The 26,418-nt window shown below is 33.9% G+C and overlaps 1 protein-coding gene across 5 annotated transcripts in view; it reads right to left on the reverse strand.

Annotated features, from left to right (window-relative positions):
- The window catches only part of LOC149076593 (uncharacterized), a 79,607-nt gene that overhangs the window by 7,972 nt on the left and 45,217 nt on the right, over positions 1–26,418 (reverse strand). For 4 of the 5 annotated variants that reach the window (XM_089244191.1, XM_089244189.1, XM_089244190.1 and 1 more), the window contains exons 22-40: positions 25,974–26,090; positions 24,337–24,438; positions 23,194–23,292; positions 22,364–22,544; positions 21,454–21,587; positions 19,921–19,995; positions 19,340–19,549; positions 18,784–18,908; positions 18,192–18,330; positions 17,605–17,790; positions 17,387–17,502; positions 17,047–17,224; positions 15,429–15,634; positions 15,116–15,238; positions 14,776–14,866; positions 12,531–12,617; positions 5,503–5,688; positions 2,521–2,610; positions 1,150–1,309 (exon numbers count right to left, since the gene is read on the reverse strand). In XM_089244191.1, the coding sequence (XP_089100317.1) occupies positions 1,150–1,309; positions 2,521–2,610; positions 5,503–5,688; positions 12,531–12,617; positions 14,776–14,866; positions 15,116–15,238; positions 15,429–15,634; positions 17,047–17,224; positions 17,387–17,502; positions 17,605–17,790; positions 18,192–18,330; positions 18,784–18,908; positions 19,340–19,549; positions 19,921–19,995; positions 21,454–21,587; positions 22,364–22,544; positions 23,194–23,292; positions 24,337–24,438; positions 25,974–26,090 (2,605 nt within the window). The remainder of the gene's footprint in view (positions 1–1,149; positions 1,310–2,520; positions 2,611–5,502; positions 5,689–12,530; positions 12,618–14,775; positions 14,867–15,115; positions 15,239–15,428; positions 15,635–17,046; positions 17,225–17,386; positions 17,503–17,604; positions 17,791–18,191; positions 18,331–18,783; positions 18,909–19,339; positions 19,550–19,920; positions 19,996–21,453; positions 21,588–22,363; positions 22,545–23,193; positions 23,293–24,336; positions 24,439–25,973; positions 26,091–26,418) is intronic. The other variant, XM_089244192.1, reaches the window with a different exon arrangement.

A 26,418-nucleotide genomic window follows, 5' to 3' on the forward strand; every position in this document is an offset into this window, starting at 1 on the left:
AACTGTTAGAGTGACACTGTTGTTCTCCATATCATTCTTGAGCGCATACCTCAAAATACCTTATGCCAAAATTTCATCCAGTTTCTGTGAATGGTATGATAGTTAGGGGCCCATATGTCGGGATAGTTTTTTTATAATCACCCTGTATATCAACAAAAAATACTGATAAAAAATTAATTTGAACAATTAATCATGAGATACTTTCTGAGCAGTTATCAGTTTCTATACATACAACATTTAATCAAATGTCCTTTAAAAGAAAAAAAAATTGAAATAGCTCCATGGGCCAGATTGACTCATGAACTAGAGCTTGCGCACCCATGCCTTAGAACCTTCAGTAAAAAGCTCATTTCCCATTATTGATAACTAGGGCTCAGATTTCTGACTTTGCATATTTTACTATTTTTACATTATAGAGCATTTTCCTCATCATTTCCAGTAATTTTAAGGTATTTTTCATGACTCTGAATTTAAGGTATATTTTCATATTTTAGAGCATTATTTTGCATATTAGAACAAAACAATAAAGAGGGATTTTCCCCCCTGAAGTTCACTCTTTACTAGCTTCATGTCCCCCAATTCGCAATTTTTCGGTGATGTTAGCAATAATTGAAAATTTTATTTTTGTGTCTTTGGCATAATTTTGGACAATGAGTGCATTTCCAGTAATTTTCTCAAGAAATATGTTCAGCATATTTATAAAGGCATATTTTTAGGTTTTTACGGTATATTTTAAGTTTTTTAGGGCATAAATGCATTTTTTATGCCCTATTTTTTATGCAGCATGTTTTGTCGGTTTTTAGGTCATAAAAATATTAGCACTATTGATAACCAATTGTTATAATTATTTGAATATATCAACCAAAAAAAAAGGAAATAGGAAACTAATTTATAATTTGATCCTAAAACTTTGTAGTTTTTTCCCCTTCAAAATTCTCTAAAACATGACAATGATCATAACTGAATAATGGTTAGGTTCATCAAATAAACTAAATGGATTTAGAGGCAATATCAGATGGATGAAAAATTAATAAATATATGTAACTGTAAAAACGGACACTTTCAAAATTTATACAAGGCACACAGTATTGGAATTTATCCATAGTAATTGTTTTCTATCATACATTACCTAAAATAAAATTGTATTACCTTGAATTGGTAAATCTCTTGGCCAATTGGAGCCAATGGCAAGAAGAACTGCATCAAAAGAGTTCAAAATAGCTTTGGCACTAGAGTTTCGCCCAACATCAGTATTAGACTTGAATATTATACCTTCCTGCTCCATAACATCCAATCTCCTTTGAATCACCTATTAAGACAGAAGGAAACTAAAATAGCCCCTTAAGAATGAACTTATATTGACAGAATAAATATCGCAGATTTAAAAACAACAACAGATTTTCAAAAAATATATATATTTGAAAACTTTGGTGTTCTTCAAAATAGTAATAACTTATTCATGCATAAATTTGAAAAATTCTGTAATGTAACTATTTTCAACTCAGCAATATTCGAGTAAATCTTTTCAATAAAAAAATTCTACTTCTGTCACTTTTTTTAAACAATACTAACAGTAAGCAATAAAGGAAAGACCAACACCATTTTGTGTGAATTATGAATCTCACAATCATTGCAGTTATTAGTTTTAGTCTATTTGTATCCTTCCTCTGAATTCACCATCAGTCCTTGTACCACCATGCACTGGTGAGGAAACAAATTTTTAAGTACTGTGCAAGCAGATTATTTCATACTAAGAGACACAATTTTGGGGATTATTTTGTGTCGGAATGCAAACGGGTTGACATTATTCTCTGCAACTTGCCAGATTATTCATACAGAAAAGAAAAACCAATCGGCAATTTTATATCATTGATATTTCATTTCACCCGTTGATTTCTTATATTAATCCTTTAAGCTGTTTTTCAAATTTTCTTGATCCGAATTATAAATGCCAAATTGGAAATCACTAAACATTCTAGAAATTGCCACCTATTTTGAAGATTTTTTCCTAATTGCGAGCTGATAAATGCTCCCCCCCAACACAAAATAATAATAATAATAAAAAAACCAAGGAAGAGAAAAGAAATATCGTTTTCTGTTATTTCTGTACAAAAATAATACTATACTACCTCAAAGGGAAAAGAAAAACATCTCTCTCCCCCCCTTCTATTATCAGACTTTGAACAAAAGCTGACTTTGCCCACTGGCAGTTGATTGACTGAATGGGGAAAGGGAGGGACATGCTATCAGGAGAAGAAAACTTACACTGGTATGTGGGCTCAGGGTTACCATTTTGAGAGTTTTAAGAACCCAAGATATTTTGAGATTGCCGTTTTGAGAGGGTTTTTAAAACTGGAGATATTTCAGGATCGCTACTGTAAGGGTTAAACAAACCATGCCTATATAATATAACACCCCTAAACATTATTGAAAAAGTTGAACACTTTTTATAAAACTTATCCCATACAAGAAGTGATTATTCTTTTGTGCATTTGATTCTTCAAAATGATTCATATTTACCTCTCTGCTAAGTTTCATAGTAGGTATTCCATACTGTAGTAAGCCACCCATTTTATCATTTTTCTCAAACACTGTAATTGAATGTCCAGCCTAAAGAAAAAACAATCAAAAAAGTTGAATATAATTATTATGCTTCATCTTCAAAGTGATCTTTTTTATATATTTTGAGCCATAAACCGCTCAGTTCGAAGAATTTAAAAACTTGATAATAAATTTGTAAAACAAAAAAGAATTATTGAATTTAGTATTTTATGCACAGGGCTTTAAAATAATTGAACAAAATTATGAAAAATATATTGTGATATGGTGTAAAGAATTTGATGCTTTGTAATATTAAGCATGTGCTTTCTCTTCAAATCAGTTATTTGCACATCCGGGGGGGGGGGGGGGGGACATGATAAAACCGACCTCTACAGTGAATTGGTAAATACACAATTTAGGTGATGATAGTAGAACAAGACCTGCAATATTTCAGGAGAACCTTTCCAAAAAGATTTTTTTGGCAACAGAACATCATTGTCCATGGTAAAAGATTAAAAAAAATAAGGACAATGTATGTTTATAGGATGCCTACTTAGGCTTGCAATGATGAAATATAGAAAACAAAGATTATAAAATGTGGCTAATTTTTTGACAGTAGTCAAATTTATTTTACCATATTAACAGGCATTCTGGGAAACAGGGAGGGGAAACTGACATGCTGAAAAATATGGGTATTCCTGGCATGCTGGGAAATTTGAGTCATAGACTTTGGAAAATTCACGACTTCTAAAAATCAACTGAATTGGATAAATGCATATTGTGATGTTCCTCATTACATCTCATTTTTTCAGGCATGCCCATCGAGTTTCACGGCATGCCGGCCAATGTGGTGGAATGTGGTACACATGAGTAAAATGACAAATCTTATATATAAATGTGAAAGTATGTATGTATGTATGCTCTTTATACAAATCTACAGTTTTAGACCGATCGTCGCCAGATTTTGCACATATACCAACCAGGACCGGGATTGAGCCGTAGGCTACTTTAAAAGTTCGTCAGAACTGGGCAAATGCCTGAAATGGGCGAAAAACTGTCGGGCAACAATGGTTTTGGGACCCTCAACAATTACTTTCGGAACGTTTACTTTGGTTACCGTGGTTTCCAACAATGCGTTTTAGACGTGTATATGTGCCTTTACAATGGTTTGTCACACCTTTATTTCTGTCATTATAACCGTTTATTCCTTTACAACGGTTTGTCACCATTCCAATCCTCCCAGTAATTAAAAAAACCCGGGAAGCGCCGAGTATTTCTGCTAGCCTATACACAGGGTGTCCTGTAAGTGCTAATGTGGCCTTTATCTCATCATCACACTGTCACAGACACAGCGCAGATAGTTCTGTATCCTGCAGAATTTCTGAACTCTTTGGATATTCCGGGTGTGCCACCACACAACTTGACCCTCAAACTCGGAGCCCCTATAATGATTTTAAGAAATTTGGAGATACCGATACTCTGCAATGGCAACAGACTCTGCGTGAAGAAATTGCACAATTACATCATTGAAGCAACGATTCTAACTGGATGTGCTGGAGGAGAAGACGTCTTCATTCCACGTACCCCAATTATCACTGAAGAAACGCCATTCACTTTCAAGCGACTGTGGTTCCCGATTCGTTTAACTTTTGCCATGACAATCAACAAAGCGCAAGGCCAGCTGTTATACAACTACTATACAACTACTATATAGTAGTTGTATCGTAGAGGTATAGTTTTAATTTAAAAAATGCTTAAAAGCCGTTTGAATAATATTCGCTGCATAAGTTGAACGCATGACGTCGCTAACAACAGAGGACATCAATTACGACGACAAAATTGGGAATAAAAATGTTCAACGCCAACTGATGAACTCAATGCTTGCCTCATATTATCAACACTCTGGCACGAAGTTAAAAAATTATCATTATCCACCAACATGCGAGCAAAATGACTCAGCACTGCTATCATTTTCGCATCAGTTGATCAAACTTGGCAATGGAAGAATTCCCGTAGACCCAAGCACTGGACTGATTACGTTCCCAAATGGATTTTGCCAATTGTTGAACTCAGTTCAAGAATTTACTCAGACAGTCTTCCCAAACATTCAACAAAATCACCGAAACCATGAGTGGCTTTGTGAGAGAGTGATTCTGGCATCGAAAAATGTCAAGATCAACGAAAAAATCCTAAAAATTATTCCTGGAGACCACATCTCACAAATCGGTTGACACTTTCACAGACTCAGCGCAGACAGTTCTGTATCCTGCAGAATTTCTGAACTCTTTGGATATTCCGGGTGTGCCACCATACAATTTGACCCTCAAAGTCGGAGCACCTATAACGCTTTTAAGAAATTTGGAGCCTCTGAGACTCTGTGATGGCACCTGACTCTGCGTGAAGAAATTGCACAATTACATCATTGAAGCAACGATTCTAACTGGATGTGCCAAAGGAGAAGACGTCTTCATTCCACGTATCTCAATTATCACTGAAGAAATGCCATTCACTTTCAAGCGATTACAGTTCCCGATTCGTTTAGCTTTTGCCATGACAATCAACAAAGTGCAAGGCCAGTCGTTAGCAGTAACAGGTATCAACCTACTCGAGCCCTGTTTTTCACACGGACTGTTTGCATGTTGGTAATCCAAAAAATTTGTACATCTACACACCAGATTGAAAAACAAAATATATTGTGTATCCACAAGTGATTGCCTGAAGTTTTTAATTAAAGTATTTAAAAATACATTAAAAGTAATTTTTTCTTGCTTTATGCAGAAATGTTTTTGATTAAGAAATAATTAATAAGCTATGCTTACATACATTTTTTACGAGGCGGGCAACGTCGCCGGGTATCAGCTAGTTGGAAATAAAAAGCTCAAATGTGGTTAGAAAAAAAATTGTACCTAAACATTTGCTGAATTTGTACTATTTTTGCTTTTATTATTATAATTTTCTCACTTTATTTAACTGAGCTGCAGCTGCCAGGCCTGCAGGTCCACTTCCAATTATGGCAATTGCACGTCCAGTACGAAAGCTTGGAAGTTGAGGTTTAACCCATCCATTTTCAAAGCCTTTCTCAATTATTGCACATTCAATATTTTTTATTGTAACAGCAGGTTCAATCAATGATAATACACATGCTGACTGTAAAGGGAAATAAACATTATATCATAGAACCATAGTTGGAAACTCTGTATGTGAAAGATTATTAAAAAAAATCGATCTATCAAGCATTCTAAGACATGAAAATTCCATTAATTAAGCCTATATTAATGAAGCTTATATTGATGGTTTTTTATTACATGGGAAAAGAGAAAAATAAATTATAATTCACACTGTAGTGATCAGTGTTGTACAGTTTCTTCTGAAGTGGAAAAAACTGGCTGGAATAAACTAGTTTTTCCTCATTAATTTATAATATAAGTTAAGAATTTATGCTTTAGATATAGCAAATGTATATTTTTTTATAACATTAAGTGAATTTAATTTCACTAATTTAATTGTAATTAAATTAATAACTGCATCAGTCTTTTGCAAAGTTGAGCAGTTTCTTCCGCTTGGAAGTGCCACCGGTTGCTGTTTAAAATTTAATCTTTCACTCATTAGGGTAAATTTAGGATCGATAGGCAATATTCAAGATCAATAAGACATGCAAACAAATAATAGGATCTTCCCATCTTGCCAGTATTTAGTAAAAAGCCCCACCCATTCATAAGAACTAGCACTATTACACAATGATACATTGAGTGCTATAGAAATGGGTTAGGCTGCAGTTATAGTGCAGTAAAGAGATGCAAGTTCCAATAACAGCAATTAGGAAGAAAAAAATGTGTAGGAGTGGAGGAAGGGATGTCCACACACAGTGAAAGAGCAGGAGGATAGAGAAAATTACTAGAGGGGTTCTGTAATGTAGTGTGATGATGATGATCTCTCCCCAGAAGAGGGAATGGAAAAAAAAGGAGAAACGAACCAATCAGCAGATCAAGATGAAAACAAACCAGATTGTTCAATTCACGTTCAATCTCATTGAGTGGCCTCTTTCTCTTCTTTGTTGCACTGCTGAAGTATGTGAGGTGTAGAACAAAACAATACAATTGTTTTTGTCACTAGTTTCTATTCTAGATACCCCTGTATCTTGTGGTTGTCTCACTATGTGTTCAGCCTTGGAGTTGCTTCATTAAATCTTTGACCTTTTTATGTAATTTAAAATTTCTAATAATGTAAAGTGTACATCACACTCACTATCCACTTCATGCAGATAGTCACTCACAATGATTTAAAAGCATTAAATTACAAAAATTACAAATTTGTCTTTCTGTGAATGATTTTAGAAATTCAATGAAAATTTTATAACACACCTCTCTTAATTTCTCCAAAACCTGTAGAAAACAATGTAAACAGGTGGTCTCACCATGGGAAACACTGCACCAGAAAGGGTTAAAATGAAAATAAACACTGCAGTAAAACACCCATTTATGATGTCTGTATTTACAAATAATACCTTTAACTTCCTCATTTACCTCTTATTACCTTACCTCTTATACCTCTTATTACCTTACCTCTTATACCTCTTATTACCTTACCTCTTATACCTCTTATTACCTTACCTCTCTTACCTTCTTCCTTGCCTTATTACCTCTCTTTTCGAATGAAACAATAAAATTGAAAAAAATCATTGAAAATTTTCAGCTTTGTACACCCAATTTATGAAAAAATTTTTACATCGGAAACTAGTATTCTTTGTCTTCAAATAATGTTTCCCATGCTACTACGTATAGATGTAGACTCTCGATAATCCCTCCAATAATCTGGCATTTTTAGGCTGGTTTTCTTCGAGCATATAAGAGGAAAACATATCAGTGCATGTCTATGAGCAGAAGTTTGTTATTAAATGGGCTTTTTCATTCAACTTGCAGTAATTCAGCGATTTCTATAACCCAGTACTAATAATTAATATCTCTATTAGTTCCAGAAATATTCAACTCGATTTGCCTTTTCCTTTTTTCGCTGATATTTGTTTATTTTTTTGCAATACTCAGATTATAACCATACGCATGCTCCACTACTGAAGAAAATGTCCTATTTAAAGGAGGACTAAGCGGACTATAGCCCAAAGCGGCAAGTTCAGAAGGTCTGCAAATTTGAGGTGTGAGTGGCCAAAAAAATTAAGACTGATTTTTTGAAAAGCGTTATAAGCAGGATCCACTTATAACTTTCAATCCGGGTACTTATTTATTCACACCGGAAAGATTTCAAATTATAAAGGCTTCAAATTATTTGCGAGGGATGAGGCCTATATTTTCATAGATATTATAGAAAGGTTATGTTCAAATGCTCATCTTCTGCACCAGGGCTTTTAAGTTAGGTTTTTTGGGGGGAGGGGGAGCTTTGCTGAGATTTTTCATTCATTTAGGCCCCACTGTAGTGAATTTGTATAATGAAAAATCATAAAATGATGAGAATCGTCCTGAGCCCTGTTAGCCTCACCCTGAAGGCCACCCCCCCCCCCGTTAATGTCATTATCAGTGAGTCCACAAACGAATGCAACTTCATTCCCTGGGAGGGAAAATCCCAGATGTGCTACAAAAATAATAGAATTAATTTTCTTAACCCACCTATTTATGAAAAGTGAAGTTTTTAAAACCTTAAAATTTTCACTTGCCCCAAAAATAGTTTTTTTTCCTCAAAGATTTGGCCTTTTTTCGGTCCACCACAAGCTGGGGTGTTTCAGGACTAAAGTGAAAAAAAACAAAAAACAAGCTAACAAGAGCTATAAAACGCTGATTCATCTTATTTGATAGCTTGTGCTTTATTGTGTGTTACCAAGAAAACTGAAGGGTGTATATTTTCCCCCCTCTCCCTTGCAAAAAATTACATGTGCCCTTAGGAGCTAGGGGTATGTATGGGTGAGTACATGATGGCCAAATCTCATGGAATCCTATAGAACTTTGTGGGAATACAATTGACTCTCCTCCGGCTATGGCTTTCTTATTCTTTTGACCTTATCAGCAGAAGAGAGCTTAAGGTTGAACTTTGAGTGCACAAATTTTAGCGAAAGAAAATTTGAGAAAAAAAAAGAAATTAATTAAAAAAAATTAATTAAAAATTTCTTTATTATTTCTATTATTAAAGAAAAAAAAGTGAAGTAACTGGAGTTATAAATAGTTGATAAGGTTTTTGCAGCCATCATTTGATGAAAATTGTTTTTTCGGGTTCGAAGACTGTTGTCAGTTTGAGTTAGCTCTCAATGTTTCCCCAGCACTAGTGGTTGGCATCATCAGGAGAATTGATGAACTAGATCAAAGTCAAGTTTTCAGGAGTCTCTGGTTGTATTTACATACACGAGTAGCTTAACATACACTATTGTTTTGTGATTGGTCAGTTGATTCTATGGCTGGCAGCATATTGAAAACAGTTCTTATGCTAGGAAAACCTGATTGACCGAGAGATGTGGAGTTATCTGATTGGCTGTTGTCGTCATTCTGTTGCTGGATCTTCAAGGGGAAGGTTCTTGTTCTTCTGAGAGCTGGTGTCCAGGATCTGCTCAATTTCAAAGGTTTTTTCTCTTCTATTATAGCTGTTTTTGTGCTTTTATATTACAATAGCCTCTCTGTAGATTCTACTGTAAACTGTGGTTGTCGTTAAGGGCATGCTCCGCCATCGCAGACTTTTCCATTTGGCCCATTCTGCAGCATTGTTCGTGCTCTTTTATTCTCATGGCCACAGATCTTTTTGTGATCCCAACACATATACCTGACCACAGGTGCACTGTATTCGGTAGATCCCCGGTGTTTATAGAGGGTCACAGAGGTTTTTTGCCGATCTCAGCATTTAACATATTTTTCTGGTTGGTTTGAAAATGGTCTTTATACACTCATTGCCATAAAAATTTGCGCACCAAGAAATAATTGTGGGATCGAAACGAAAGTTGGCCTGAAGGTACATGTCGGGCAGATATGCAAATGATCAGAAATGCAGCGTGATTGCGCATTGTGTAATGCCACTAGAGGGCGTTGAACTTCGGCCTCCTTGGAGTATAAAACAGGTAAGCAGAGCTTGCTGGAGTGTATTTAATCGTTTGCAAAGGAAATGCTGAGGTAGACATGTCGTTACGCCGCCGTCGAAGACCATATGAGCAGTTGTCAGAGTTCGATAGGGGAAGAATCATCGGGATGATGGAAGCTGGGTGGTCAGCTTGTCAACTAGGCCGTTCTGATTTTACTGTGAGGAGGTGTTGGGACCAGTGGACAGAAGAGATGTCATTTACACGGCGACCAGGTTCAGGACGCCCTCGACAGACCAGTCGTCGAGAAGACCGTCACATCATCTGAAACGCACGCGTAGAGCCAACTGCCTCATTGGTCGCTATCCAGACACAGGCAGCAGCTTCACTACGGGCCCCTGTGTCTTCCCGAAACATCGCAAGGCGCCTGGCTGAAGGACATCTCGTATCGCGGCGCCCATTACGTGTGCTGCCAATGACACCCATCCACCAACGCCTCCGTTTGGAGTGGTGTCGAGCACGACGGGATTGGACTGCAACGGAATGGAACCAGGTCGTCTTCAGCCTACGAATAGAGATTCAACTTGAGCAGTGATGACAATCGTGTTCGTGTGTGGAGGCCCCATGGTGAACGCTTCAATCCTGCCTTCGCTTTACAGCGACACACCGCTCCCACAGCTGGTGTCATGGCATGGGGGTGCCATTGCTTACGATACACGGTCACCCCTAATATTGATCCATGGCACAATGACAGCCCAGTGGTATGTCCATAACATCCTTCAGCCACATGTGTTGCCACTCATGGCAGGACTCCCAGGAGCCATTTTTCAACAAGACAATGCTAGGCCACACACAGCAAGGATGTCACAAGACTGCCTCCGCCACATTACCACCCTTTCCTGCTCTATCCCCAGATTTGTCACCAATCGAGCATATCTGGGATCATTTGGGATGGCAAGTTGGACACCCTACGAGGTTGGTCGAACTAGAGGTGCATTTACAGCAACTGTGGAACGAGATGTCTCAGGACATCATACGGAACTTGTATGCCTCAATATCCGCTCGTATCGCATCGTGCATTCACGCTAGAGGGGGGGTCCAACAGAGTACTAAAACTTCTGTTCATCTGTACTTTTTTCTGCAATAAATGATCCTTTTTCTTGGATTTTCTAATCACTTACTTATATCAACGTAGTACTTACATGTGTAAAATTTTGTTTCATTTTGACAACTTCTTCTGGGTGTGCAAATTTTTATGGCAATGAGTGTATGATGTTTTTCATGACCTTGCTGATTCTTGCCGTCACTCCGGGGATGAAAGGCAGCACAGCTGTTCCAATTGATTGTGACTCCTCATTTTCCACTGGTGATTCCTTGACGGGCATAAGGCTTTTCCGATGTTGCCTTTTGTATACCTGTTATGAATTATTGTGTACCCAGGTCAACGTCTAGGTCACAGCATCTATCACAAGCCTACTCACATCAACAGATATGTTCATAAGCTCTCCAATCATCATACTCACCAAGAACGAGGCGTACTGAAAACCTTGATCGAGAGGACAAGAAGACTATGTTAAGGAAAAGATCTAAGTAAAGGATTGAACACTAAAAATCAGTTTTTTTCCTCTAATGGTACACAAAAGACAACATTGGAAAAGCCTTACGCCCGGTCAAGGAATCACCAGTGGAAAATGAGGAGTCACAATCAATTGGAAAAGCTGTGGTGCCTTTTATCCTCAGAGTGACGGCAAGAATCAGCAAGATCAGGAAAAACATCATATAAAGACCATTTTCAAACAACCAGAAAAATATGTAAAATGCTGCGATCAGAAAAAAACCACCGTGACCCTCTATCAACACCAGGGATTTACAGAATACCATGGTCAGGTATATATTGGAACCACAAAAAGATCTGTGGCCACGAGAATAGTGGTAGAGGTAGTAACTCTGTGTTAGCAGAGAATAAAAGAACACGAACAATGCTGCAGAATGGGCAAAACAGAAAAGTTGGCGAAGGCAGAGCATGCGCTTAACGACAACCACAGTGTACAGTTCAGCAAAACACAGGTAATAGCTAATGTTGACCAATTCTTTCCACTAATCTACAGAGGCTATTGAAATATACAAGCACAAAAACAGCTATAATAGAAGAGAAAAAACCTTTGAAATTGAGCAGATCCTGGACACCAGCTCTCAGAAGAACAAGAACCTTCCCCTTGAAGATCCAGCAACAGAATGACGACAACAGCCAATCAGATAACTCCACATCTCTCGGTCAATCAGGTTTTCCTAGCATAAGAACTGTTTTCAATATGCTGCCAGCCATAGAATCAACTGACCAATCACAAAACAATAGTGTATGTCAAGCTACTTGTGTATGTAAATACAACCAGACTCCGGAAAACTTGACTTTGATCCAGTTTATCAATTCTCCTGATGATGCCAACCACTAGTGCTGGGGAAACTTTGAGAACTAACTCAAACAGACGACGGTCTTCGAACCCAAAAAAACAATTTTCATCAACTGGAGTTATGTTTGCTTGAAGGCTCTTGGGAGGGGCGATCACCATCACCTATTGTTTGAAGTCTTGGGGGGGGGGGCAATCACCTCCATCGCCCCTCCCTGGATTCGCCACTGAATCCTGGTATAAGATATTTATAATAAAATGATGAAAAAATTATTGTTTTTAAAACTTATTTGATATTATTTCAAAACCAATGAGTTGGAATGACAAGCATTAATAATATATACTTTAACTAAACAACAATTAGTGCACATTCTTATTTTAATAATAATAATAACCCCAGAAGGCATGAAATGCAGTTATACTGGAAGAGAAAAAAAATAATAATAATTCTTCCGGTTCCTTCCATTTCTTCTAGTATTCTTCACTATTCTGGAAGAAATGGGTTTTTTCCAGAAGGTACTCAACCCTGATAGTGATTAATATGAAAATTTTTGAAAAATCGATATACATGTTACCTCACAGGGTGCTGGACAAACTCTACCTGTGAACTCTGGAAAATTATTAGTCAATTGCAGTTGAAGTAAGGCTTCTTCCCAATTTCCCTGGAATGTAAGATGAATAAAAATAATATGAAAGAATAAAAAGGTCTCAAATAAATGAAATACATAGAGCACAAAATGTAATGTTCTGCAACGAGCCTTCAGCTGACTGAAAATTTTAGCAGCAAAAATTCTGATAATAGTGTTTTAAGCATAGACGAGTTATTTTTCCTTCTTTTCTCAAAATTCTTTCTGAAATTGTTCTAAAGTTAGTCTGTTGACAGCAACTGTGATCGGCCGAAGTTGGTTTTCTGCTGTTTTCCTACTTTGAGGAGCGAATGCGAGCCGGTCTCTCATTTGGAAAAGTTTCTCTGCAGAGAGCAAGTGGACGAACAACATGATACTTACATAACATGAAAATTCAAGAATTTATCATCTCACATTGAAATATGAAAGACAGATGACAACACCAGTAAGAACACTAAACAAGTACAACTCTGACAGCATAAATACATTAGGAGGACACACATTCTGGCATGTACCAATTTGTTCGAAATTCTGCAGAGGAATGTGTATGATGTGCATGTATGATTGAGTAACAGTAGCAGCACTGATTGCTTTTGTGATTTACGTCACAGTTTTTTTGGTATATTCTGCTTTGGTGTCACTAATGGTGTCTACATTGAACTCTTTATTAACTTGAAAATAAACTTGAGGAGAGTTGTCTTCTTTGATGGAATTAAAACTTTTAATTAGGGATGTTTTACTTTCTCTATAAGTCATTACTTCTGGAGGGCATGGTTGCCCAGGTCGATAAGATACCTCACCTAAAGTACCAAAGGATGTTTAGAGGTGTTGGGAGTCTGATAACCGGTTCATCCTTGTCAGAAACTTTCCTGGCACAGGGGGTACAACAGAAATGGCAACTTGACCACAGAAAAAGATTGCTACCGCAGGGAGTCCCACATCGAAGGGTGAGCACACCAACCTCTCAACGAGTATAAAAACAGGCTGCCGTTTGGAATCAGCAATAAATTTTAGGTCCCGTCTAATTAGCCTTTGTGTGCAAAAATGACAGTGGTGCAACCCTGTTAATGGCACAGTGGTGGCTGGCTGAAGTTAGTTTTCTACAGTTTTCCAGCTTTGAGGCATGAATGTGAGCCGGTCTCCCATTTGAAAAAATCTCTCCACAGAGAGCAGGCAGGCCTACAACACCAATACTGACAAAACATCCACCCAGATTTCATCTTTATTTCAGAAAATGGAAGCCAGATGGCAGCATGAACACGAAACAAGCGCAACTCAACAACATAAATACGTTAGGAGCCAAGCATACACTCAGAACACATTCAGGCATGTGCAGATTCATTAGAAATTCCATAGAGGAATGTGTACAAGTCACGTATTTGGTTAAGTAGTAGTAGTAGTGGTGTGATAAAAATTATCAATTACTTCTGGATACCTTTAGACTGGACACCTTGTATATTTATGTGGATATTAGTTAATCAGTATGCTTTATGGAGTGTATTTCTTGGAATAAGCATTGTTAGCCTAAGTGTTGTGTATAGCGACAGTTTAAAAAAAATAAAATATATTTGTGAGCTTCAGCTGACAATGCTTTCAATGCTTTGCTACATCGGCTTGGGCATACCTTTCTAGGATAAAATTTAACTCTTGTGTGGTTACGGTTTTTCTCATGTTTCATAAACATATATAATAATCAATTCTGAATAATCAAAATGAAATTATTTCATTTTCAAATGATACAAATAATATCCATAGCAAAATTTGTCTGCTCTTCCTTATATCAAAATTCTTGAAGATATTGTTTTTCAGAAAAAAATTTAATACAGACAATACATCAGTGTAAAACACTTTCGGAATCGTACTTTAAAAAAAATATAAGTGCTGTGGTTGATAGGCTGCGTATAGTAGGTGTGCTACATATTACAATAAAAGAACTAGAAGAAAATATTGTATGATAGAAGCAAAATTAAAAGTAAATGAGATAAAGTTATAAGTTTTATTATACCATGGATAGGTTATAAGGCAGATGTAATACATGTATGTTACAAGATACCTGCAATATAATAAGGCTCTATTGTATAATGAATTAATTTGGAACATGTTAATTTTAGAGAATTGCATCAAAGAGATGCAAATGAATAATAAAATAAAATAACATGTATAAGCATTTCACAGTATAAAAGTTTGTAATTACCTGATAAACCAAATCATTCCATTTAGGAATAATGTTTCCCAAGGGACAACCTCGATGAGACTGACAAAATGGTACACCACAATCCATACATCTAGTTGAAAAAGTTTATAATGAATACTTTTTAAGTATAAGTAATGTGAATGTAATATGATGCAAAAATACAGCATTCATGGTAGATTATAAATATATGTTTATATCAAATTATTTACTCTCCAAAGGTAAAAATAAAATATTGATAACTCAAAAAAGATGACATTAGAAATTGATGTCAAACAAAAAATAATTTGGGAAAGAGATGACTTCTCTATTGAAATAACACTTAAAAAATCTTAAAATATACCTGGCAGCCTGAATTTCAAGGCCCTCTCTAACAGTTTTATGGTCATATATTTCATTATAATCAAAAATCCTTTTAGCAACTGGACGGTAATAAGCATTCTCTCTGTTGTATTTCATAAAACCCCTGAAAAGGCAAATTTTTTTTCAAATAATAAACAAGGTACAAATGCTGTATCATATGACATTAACATTAATTATATTTTACAGCATGTATCAACATATGCTTCAAATATATATTTGAATATTAATTCTAATTTTTAACATAGTCTATAAAAATATTAGCATCTTTTAATAAATGATTCTTCCAGTATTACCTTACTTTGTCAGGCTTTTGTTTCCCACTTAAAAGATCTTCAATATCAGCTATGTTCTTCACCATATTCAGTTTGACATTTTTCATTTTCTCACCACCACTTAGGTTACTTCTGTTACGAATGAAGACTGTTTCTGTTTCTTTCTTTATTTCCATTCTTTTAGCTGCCAATGCTTTCATGGCTTTTTCATAATCAATCGGGAAAACCTTTTAAACACAAAAGTGTTCTCAGTTATTATATATATACAGGTTGCTTCACAAAGAGTGCTTGAAAAGAATGTCAATTCTACAGTTGATTCTAAAATCAAAATATGAAATATATACTCAGATTACAGTGAGGAAGTGATTTGATTCTTCTGAAAGTTCCCTTCCAGAAACTTCATCTTCACAGCATACCAAGTTATCTATGCTTTGTCTTTCTGAAGACTTGAAAATTATTTAAATATTATTATAGCACATGGAAAGTTGCAAAAATTTATAATTTTTCACTTTTATTTTGCTGAATTCTAAATGTTATCAGGAAACAACAGCCAGAATTTCTGGAGATAACTCTTATCGTTAATTAAGTTATTTTTCACCGAACGTAAGCTTTTTCGCCTACAAGCTATTCAAATTTCACCACCCTTCTTTTTTTCTAATTCAATCTTCTTGACCACAAATTAATTAAATCTACCCCTCCCTCCCAAGCTATAGCCCACTTAGTCCCCAATCCCAGTAAATATGTCTTAGAGCATGTCAAATAATCATTATAATGTTACACATACACTTTATTACATACACAATTTTTAGACTTCAAAAGATAATTAGTGACAAGATTTTACAAATGTTGTTAATACAGTTGAATCCCGTTTTAACGAATACCTTTATAGCAAAAATCTCGTTTTAATGAACACTTTTCTAATCCCTCAAATAGGTTTCCATAGGAACAATGCAAACAACCTGAAATTTTGTTATAACAAAGTGATTTCTCCGTTCTCTTGGAGTTCGTTATAACGGAATTCGACTGTATAGTAACAGGTTTCTTGCTGAATGAGGGAACTACTTTTTTTCTTTCTTTCAAACTGAGCAAAACTCAGGTCTATCACCATAAGCAATTTACTACCTAGTGAGTTGTGTCGGAAGTGTAAGTATGTATATCTAATAGTCTCAGTGCATATCTAGTGTTGTGTCTGATTTTTCAGTGCTGCCATTTATATTTCAGAAATAAAGTGCAATGTGATTGAGGGAACTACTGTACAGATCTTCTCCTACACTTATGAATTTCTGGTAACAGATTTGGAAAATGCACAGTTGAGGTTCCAACAATAAATCTTCGAAACCAATCAATTGAACTTGAACTGATTCAGACCAAACTTGCACTGAGTCATGCTAATTGATTCATTTTTATATTGAGTATTTGTGTGTGTGGATATGATGAAAAAATTGCAGTGATCATCATTATTTTATTATAAGTAAGAAAATTTGTATTTCCAACAAATTTGTATACAAGATTTTCAGCACCACTATTTCTCCTCGATAAAGCTATATGTCTGTGAAATCATATTTACAGTTTTATATTTCAACAATTTATATTCCTGAATTTATAACTTTCTTACACATAAAATATAATCCTATAATACCTTCACAAAACATTTAGCTGTGATTTCCCATTCTTCTAAGACAATTTTGGCAACTTCAGATCCAGTTTTTACTAAGAACTCCTTGATAAATTCCTTCAAGAAATCATAATCTTCTGCAGACTCTAATGCACGGAGATTAACCATCGCAGTATTGCACCTTGTTGAAAATGTACCATCCCTGAAAGTGCAAATACACATAACCCATTATCAAGGAACAATAAATAATCAGAATGTAAAATGATCTGATGTTCAAATGCCAAGAATAAAGCTGGAGATACATTTGAAAGCTATTAACGCTTTGAAGAAAACCATTCTTTTTCTTCAAATAAAAACAATTTACCTATCAAGAACATATGCTATGCCGCCAGACATGCCAGCAGCAAAATTTTTGCCTGTAGAACCCAGCACTACAACTTTTCCTCCAGTCATATATTCACAGCAATGATCACCTACTCCCTGTTGCGAAACAAAGTGGAATACACCCATATGATAAGAGAAACAAAAAAAAAAAAAATTTCAAATTGATTTTTTAAAATATCATTGAGTTTATGTTATTACCTCACTGATGGCACATGCGCCTGAATTACGAACACAAAATCGCTCTGCTGCAGTGCCCCTGAAAAATGCCTTTCCTGAAGTAGCACCGTAAAGGCATGCATTTCCAACAATAACATTAAGCTCTGATTTAAAATCCTTGTGACAAGTGGAAGGAGGAAGAACAACAACTTCACCACCACTCAAACCCTATGTTAAAAAAAAAAAACCCAGAAAAATGTGTTACGAAATAAGGAAAAACAATACGGTAAAACTTCTATACATGATTCATTAAAACAGTAATTACTATTCGAATATGCTTATTAAAATATGAAAATTCTATTGAAAGACGAAGGGATGGAATAAAGAATAAAAAGTATATGGAAAGCCAAAAGTCATTTGAAAACTGAATAAATAAGCTAAACACTACATGAATAGGATGTATATCAGTCATCAAGTATCCAAAGAATCAATAACAATTTCTATGGTGGTTTCTTCAGATGCAAAAAATAAAAACTGGGATGTTAATTTCAAGTCATAATCCTAAATTGTGCTGGAAGGAATTATTTCTCTTATGTGTGAAAAAAAGAAAAATATTCTGCTTCACTCACTTTTGCAACATAATCATTAGCGTCTCCTTCTAGACGAACAGTGATGCCTTTCACTAAGAATGCACAAAAGCTCTGACCAGCAGATCCATATACATTGATTGTTATTGAATTATTGTTCAAACCTGTATCCCCATATTTACTGTGAAAAATTTATTGTATTAAAAATTAAAGGTAAAACATACAATAAACAAGGTATCCATCAATCAGAACTAAAAAATGAAAATATTTTACAGGAAAATTGTTACATTTAACTACCATTTGAACTTTTATGTCTACAAATATGTTAAATAAATTTTATTCATGCACTCTATTGAAAATTAAAGCTTTCCTAGAAAAATTAGTATTTTAAAACAAAATAAAAAAGTTAAAGGACAAATAAAATTTGAAATACTTTTCTACAAAGCAAAATGTTTGGAAAAAGCTTTAAAAATTAAAGAGGTGACAATGACAAATCATAGATATGATTTATATGATTATCAATAATTATATTATTAATATTATTTGATTTTCAAATAAATATGTACGGACAAACACATTAAAAGATAGTATCTACTGAAAAAAGAAAAGTTAGACTAAAAATTAAAAAACTCACACTGCGATATGGTAACTTATTGTTGAACAAAATGCTCTGTCTTGATTTGTTATCTTTGTTTCTATTGAGACATTTTTTGATCTGCCCTCTATAACATCACAACACTGTGGCATTAACTTATTTTCCTATATCAATAACAAATTGGGATTATACACATAATAATGAAAAAATACATATACTGATTAAAGTTGTTATATAATCCCTTTATCCAGCCAGAAAATTTATAAGAGAAAATTGCTGCATAAATCAAACTCGTAACTCATATTAATGATTGAAACTATTTTGCCACTTTTCAAATTTTAGAAAAGTATTGATGAAGTTTCTACCCATATTTTATAAAGTTTTTTTATAAAATTTTTCATATTTTATAAAATTGAAACATTATTTATTCTACAAAATTACCAATATAGCCAAGGGTTTTATTTAAAAAAAAAATGGAACAAGCAAACAATTTTTTTTTAAATTTCCATAACTTTAATACTATAAGATGCAAAACTTGTAAACATACTGAATATATTCTTATGAACAAAGTGACAATAATCTCTCACATACTCACAAGCCTTTTTTCTAAATCAAAGGTTTGCTCCTCACTGCCACCTTTTATATTAGTACCAGGCCTCAGACTGAGTGCATTCAGCAAAATTGAAGAGAAATCTAGCAGCAATGCTTTAGGGTTCTTTGTATTGTCATACATTTTTAAAAGATCTGTGCGGCCTATCAGATCTTGAAATTTTCTAACATGAAGCTTAGCCATGTAGCCTCTCACCTAAATCATAAAGATAATTGTAATAAAGAATAAAAACTTCAAGTTACAAAATTTACAAAGCAATATGCAGTATATATATATAAAAAATTAAAAAAAACCAATAAATATTACAAAATATATAAAAAACCTCCAATCAAAAACTTTTTTTTAAATTTAAAAATTTCGTTCCCTGTTCTCTAGATTTCAATTGATTTTTTTGATGAAAAATATCAACTCTCAGTCACTAATAAAAATCAAAATGTATATATACAGCACTTAAAACTCCTCCAAATACTAAATTGGAAAAAAAAGCATAATTCTAATATTAAAAAATCCATGTAATTTGGCTTTATTTTTGTGATATTGGACAAATTCATCCACAAGCTACTTGCCTCCTCAGCCAAAAAGAAAAGGTAATTCACAACATGTTCAGGTTGACCATCAAATTTTTTTCTGAGCTCAGGATCCTAAAAAATGTGAGTTTAAATAAAAGAATAAAATTAGGTTTATCCTCATTTACATAAAACAATAACAACACAATGATAGACATAAGAATAACAACTTAAGTAAACCCAAAATGTGAAGAAAATAACAGCTACATGAGCTTCAGAACTGTATAAAATTTCTTCTCCAGTAGCTAACAAAAGATAAAATGGCAAAAAACCCTGTATAGCAAGGGTTGCTTACTGTTCAGGATGCAGAGTCAAAATGACCATTCATGTGAGAAGAACAATTTTTTTTCTTCTCTTCATCTACCATAAGAAATTTTTTTGCTATTTGTTCTATTTTTACCCTTTTGTCAGCTACTAATGAGTAAATTGATATAGTTCCAAAACACATCTAGCTGTTGTTTTCTCCTTCACATTTTGGGTTTACTTACAATGTTCTTCTTATGTCTATTATCTCCCCCAAAAGGTAATTTATTCCTAATACCAATGATATATATATATATATATAATAATCATACAGGGTGCATAGGTACCAGGATGTATGACATGTTACTGGTGAACTGTTGATCCTAGAGGCATACTTCCAATCGGAAAACGCATCCAAATGACGCGTAGTACACAGACATACCATTCGTATTGCAAGGGGGTGTATAGTTATTAAAATAAAAATGTTAACTTTTTATATGGCCACTTTGTGTCCAAAAACCCAGTTAGAAAGTTGTTGCCTTGTCTTTCCTGATGTCCAAAAAAAACAATTGCATTTCTAAGTAATATTTCTGTGAATATTGCACTTAGAAACTTTAATTTTTTTTTTCAACTTGCAACAACAGGAGAGTCAGGGCAACAACTTTCTAATTGGGTTTATGGGCACAGGACATCCACATAAAAAGTTAAAATTCTTAATTTAATAACTGTACATCTCTTTGTAACACAAATGATATATCTCAGTACTACACATTACTTGGATATTTTTTCTAATTTGAAGTATGCCTCTAGAATCAACCGTTCACCAGTAAAATGCTATAAGCCCTATTACCTATGCATTGTGTATATACAAATACAATGACGCAATAGGCAAAATCCCTAATGAGGTGGCTGAGAAAAAGTTGCCCATAACAAATATGGATGCCATATATTTCAAAATTACAGCAACCCAATTAAAAAAGCCATTGCAAAAATTTGAAACAATATATATACATGAAAAAATATTATACAATGCTCATAAAGAATACTTATGGTTGTTTTATTCTAGGTATGGGTAGCTTCTCAATTTACCCCAACATGTTTATCATATTAAATAAAAATTGGTAGCTTCTCTGTGGGTGGGTTTGAACCCATGCACTTCCCATCTCTGATTTTCATGACCTACCAACCCACCACTACATCACTACCATATAATACACAACACACAATCAATTTACCAATAGAATAATTTACGTGATTATTATTGAAATAAACAATATAAGAGTAATTTACTTGAGTAGCTATCCCAACAGGGCACGTATTCAGATGACATTTTCTCATCATGGTACAACCCAAAACAATCAGTGGAGTAGTTGAGAAACCAAATTCATCTGCTCCTAACAGAGCAGCTACCACAACATCAAAACCTATAGTAAAAATCATGAAGGGCATATACAGTATATAAATTTTTTCCAATTGCACACCAGCTAACAGTATTTTGCATTATTATCCTCAAACATAGCTTAAAGGAAATAACACAAATAATAAATATGATTATATCAAGCAGAATAAAAACTCTATTGCAACTTGCAATTTGGGCCATAAAACTTCCGTTATTGGTCATATATTTATAATTTTTAAAATAAATAATTTATTTTATTATTTGTCTGAGTAAAGGTATTTAAATATTAAAAACAAACTTCAATCAATATACAACTGTGATATAGTATACAACACATACAGTGGTACCATTAAAAGCATCTCTACTTGTGAGTAATCAAAAATATAACCAAAAACTTTTCTATACCAAAAAGTTCAATTTTTATGGTTGTAAACAATGAAATTCATCAGAAGAATTTGCCCTTTAACACAACAAAGCCCTTTGAATAAATCTAAGCTGCCAGTGATAGTGCATCATATAGTTTACTTCATTTATGTTGACAGCAAAACCACTTTCATTTTGCATATAGATATGTGTAAGTTGTGAGTACTATCTTAATTTTTTTATATGAGTAAGAAATGTTTTTGGAACATAAACAAATTAACAGCCTCTGAATGATTTTATGAAGAAAATTTTGATTTGAGGTACAAAATTTTCATAATATGAATAATTTTCAGAAAGGGGACTCATAAATTACAATTCTACTTTTGTACATAATGGATTGAAAGAAGCTCTTTTTCTCTTTCTTGTGTTTTCATTCACCTGTTCGTATTTGACCATCAACTTGTAAAACAACACGAGATCGCAAATCATTTTGAACCAGAGTTTGATGTGTTTCAGCTATTCCCAGCTCCCATGGTAAACCAGCACCTTTGATACCAGTCCAACTGCTGGCTCCAGTTCCACCATCATGACCTGATACTGTAATATGCTCAGCTTTACCCTGCAAATCAATAGCAAAATCTTTAGACAGAAAATATACTACTTTTATGATTTTCCATAATTTTTTAGAAGGATTTGTTGTCTGTTAACCCATCAAGTCAGTTCAGAAATTTAAATTCCAAGGCCGTATACTAAATTAAAAAAAAATCAAACTTTGTGCAGCTCTGCTGAAAATTTGTCTTTTCAATTCTAATTCTAATTTTGTACAAAAAGAGTAATGTTATAGAAAAAAATCTAGTCTCAGCAATAAAAATTTAGCTGTGATTATTTTAAAAGGTAATTAGGCAGTAAAAAATTTCACTGCTTGTAATGTACCACAGACTAAGATCTGAGATGGGTTAAGTGAGAAAAGTTTTAAAAATATAATTTAAAAGAGTTTTTTTTTTTTTGAAAAAGTTTTTTAATAAACTGAACCTAAAGATGAATGATAAAGAAATGATGCAGATGAATTCATTCATCTGTTCTAGTGATATAATGCAAAAAATTAAACAGGGGGAAGAAATATTATATTTCTGTTTCATATTTTTAAAATGTACTTCACAGAGTAAAAGGATTAACTAATCATCATAATAAGCAAAGATCGCTACAATAATAGAAGCATATACAGGATTTGAAGTCAATTTATGCATACTACAAAACTTCAATATTACTTTTGCAACACCTGATGCAACAATGCCTACACCAACTTCAGAAACCAATTTCACAGATATTCTTGCTTTGGGATTGGCACATTTCAAATCATATATTAGCTACAAAAAGATTAATCATATGTGAATGGAAAAATATCAAAATAAACATATTGGTGTTATTAATACAGTAAAGACTCTAAACAGGAAACTTTAAATACAAATACAACGCCACAACAGGCAAACTGCCCAACGAGGTGGCTGACTTAAGAACATCATGGATCCCCGAGCCATTTTTTGGAGGCTCTACCTACTACTGCTACACCACACATGCACCCTGCCCACCCACCCCCGTGGAACCCCCAACGAATCGGTACATGCGGGAATGTGCGTGTACGTGTAGTGAAACCTGACGTGAAGTTTTTTGTTTCTTTGTAATAGAAGCATATTAACACAGCAATGCCTTCATATACAATAAAACTTTTGCCAGAAAGCTTCCATAACAAAATTTTTGAAGTAATGAAACAACTTTTTTTTATATGGGGACAACTGATTATCTTAAAATATGTTCTCAATTTCAAAAAAAAATTCAATGAAATCTACATTCAAATGTAGTTGGAATGTAATCTGGAATTTAAAAAAAAATTTGCATATAATTTATTTCATAATTATATGATACCTATTCTGAAATTAGGTATCACATAATGCTTCAATGCTGTGGTGAAATTTCTTATCACAACAAAATAATATAAGTACAGTAAAACATTGGATTGTGAGTAACTTGGTGTATGAGTGTTTTCCAAGACAAGTGAAAATTTTGAAAATCTTGATAAATTTGTGAGGTTTGATAAGGTTTTAAACTTGCCAAATGTTGCAATAAGAGCAGTATGGATGCTAAAGCCTCTTAGATAGGGGCTAATTTCACATATAACACAACTCTGTGTTATATGCTTTGTCAGTGAGCTGATGTGTGTGATTTTGCGACAACTTCTATTTTACAGTAATAAAAGAAACGTACTAATACAACTAAAGTTGAAACAAATAAATAGCATTTTTTATATGCCTAAAAATTTTCAATCTTTTTTTTTTCACACAAATACAGAAATCAAACATTCCAGCAATGCATTTACAAACTAATACATTTTTTAATAATTTGTTTTTACTTACTTCAGATAAATCTTCTATTGAATATATATCATGATGAGGAGGGGGGCTGATGAGACCAACACCTGGTATAGAATGTCGTGTCTTTGCAATATCTTCAGTAACCTAGTATGCAAATAAAGGCTTGAGTAGAGAAATAAGATACATTAAAACAAATTAAAAAATGATTTTTTATGCTTTTTCAATGTTGTGTCACCCTGAAATACAGGACTGCAAAATCTGGGGTAAGTTTTGATGAAGATACACTCCGATGTATTAGGCAAAAAAACTGGATTATCACATTAGTATCAGCCGGGTGACTAGGGCTTAGCACATACAACATTTACTATATACTCTAAAAAACTTGAACACATACACAGTCTCAGTGACATTTTGTTCTTCAATGAAATAACATGAAATTTTACAAATATGGGTAATTAATTCAGATGAAGAGCTCCAACATGTATGGAATCTCAGAGCTTCTGTACTGAGATCTGAGGAAGGAATGACGAAACCAATTGCAAAACCCTCAGACATGAAATTTTGGAAAAATATCAGGTAAAATTATCAATCATTTCTATGATCAAATAAAAATTGATGCAAGGAAATAAAGTCACCAGTTCTCTCAGGAGATGGACAATTCAACAAAACAAAGAACTATTCGATTGATACATGTTTGTTTAAATTGGGGCATACGGCTATATTGAACATTAGTGCTCCACAATGACCTTTTCCCCTAAAAAGTGCTCAGTGACTTTAAATGTTTGGGAACCACTGTTATAGAGGATTATATTCAAAATATTAAATAATAGTTCAAAACCGCTACAATGATATTAATTATATTACACTCAAAAGCACCTTCTGTATATTTTTAAATTCATCATCAGAGTACTTGTTCTTCCGAGAGTGTTTAATAGCATTGGTATTTTGTGCAATCTACCATCCAACACTGTGAATGAAAAGTTGCCGTGAAGCTAGTTTCTGTGTAATATGAAAACATGCTGTGTGGTAAACCCCTTTACAGTTTGGAACAACTACCTGAATGTGACGATAGAAGAGATGCCAACAACAGCATGAATTTAGTGGCAACAGATGACAACGCTACCTCTCAACATAATGCTAATCTCTCTACAATGATATTTTTACTCAGTCAGAGAGTATAGTTATATTGAAGTTTCACTGTAATTTACTTCCTTACATAATTGATGGTTGTTGTTACTTTTTTTTTAAAATCTAAATCCAGGGAAACTGATGGCTTATTATTATTATATGAATATGCATTGTTAGAACTTGTAATTCATTTATTTTATGTGGTCAAATTTTTCTCTCTCACAGCATTTTTTAATGTTTAATCAACTCTGTGAATAATTTTTCCAAAGTACAAAATGCCAGCATGTATTTAATTTTCTCAAGCCCGTATCTATTTAGCTTTATCTTTTATTATTTTCATCCACGATTTTCAAATAGTGTGAACCACTACAAATCAAGTGCTCAGACTGAAGTTCTGAAACAAATTTCTGAGTTCAATTTTTTTCTAAAAGAGCCAAATTTTCTAGTTCTGAAAATTTTTGTTCTGAAATAAAATTTCAAGATTATTAATAATAGAAATAACTTTAGAATAATTAATTTCTCTACAATCAATCAAATATTACTACTCTTACTTTGTAACCTGGTAGTTCTCCTCCTTCACCAGGCTTTGCACCTTGTGCCATCTTTATTTGGATTTCATCAGCATTAGCCAAATAACTTATTGTGACACCAAATCTTCCGGAAGCAACCTAGAAAATTTTCAATTAAGTGGTTTGGGTTGTATTTGAGCTAATAAAAATAAAGTACAAATTGAGAAAAGGTGCTCTCTAATTATATATATGGTCAATGTTCATTTTTAGGAACTTGTATGGATGTAAAAAACTATTCTGTCAAAAATTAATAAATGAGAAAGGCAATTAAAGGAATAGTATATTGTTTGATGCCAACAACGACATAAATTTGCTCTCACTAGAAGATAAGTTTGTAAAAACAAGCAGTTCATAAATTATGAAGTCATGACCAAATTATCATTGATAAAACAAGAAAATCAAGAACATGGCACTTTACTTGATTGAA

Source organism: Pholcus phalangioides, unplaced genomic scaffold (genome assembly GCF_987345545.1).
Source record: "Pholcus phalangioides strain wild (caught in Gottingen) unplaced genomic scaffold, Ppha-v1.0 ptg000015l_1, whole genome shotgun sequence".
Taxonomy (NCBI): domain Eukaryota; kingdom Metazoa; phylum Arthropoda; class Arachnida; order Araneae; family Pholcidae; genus Pholcus; species Pholcus phalangioides.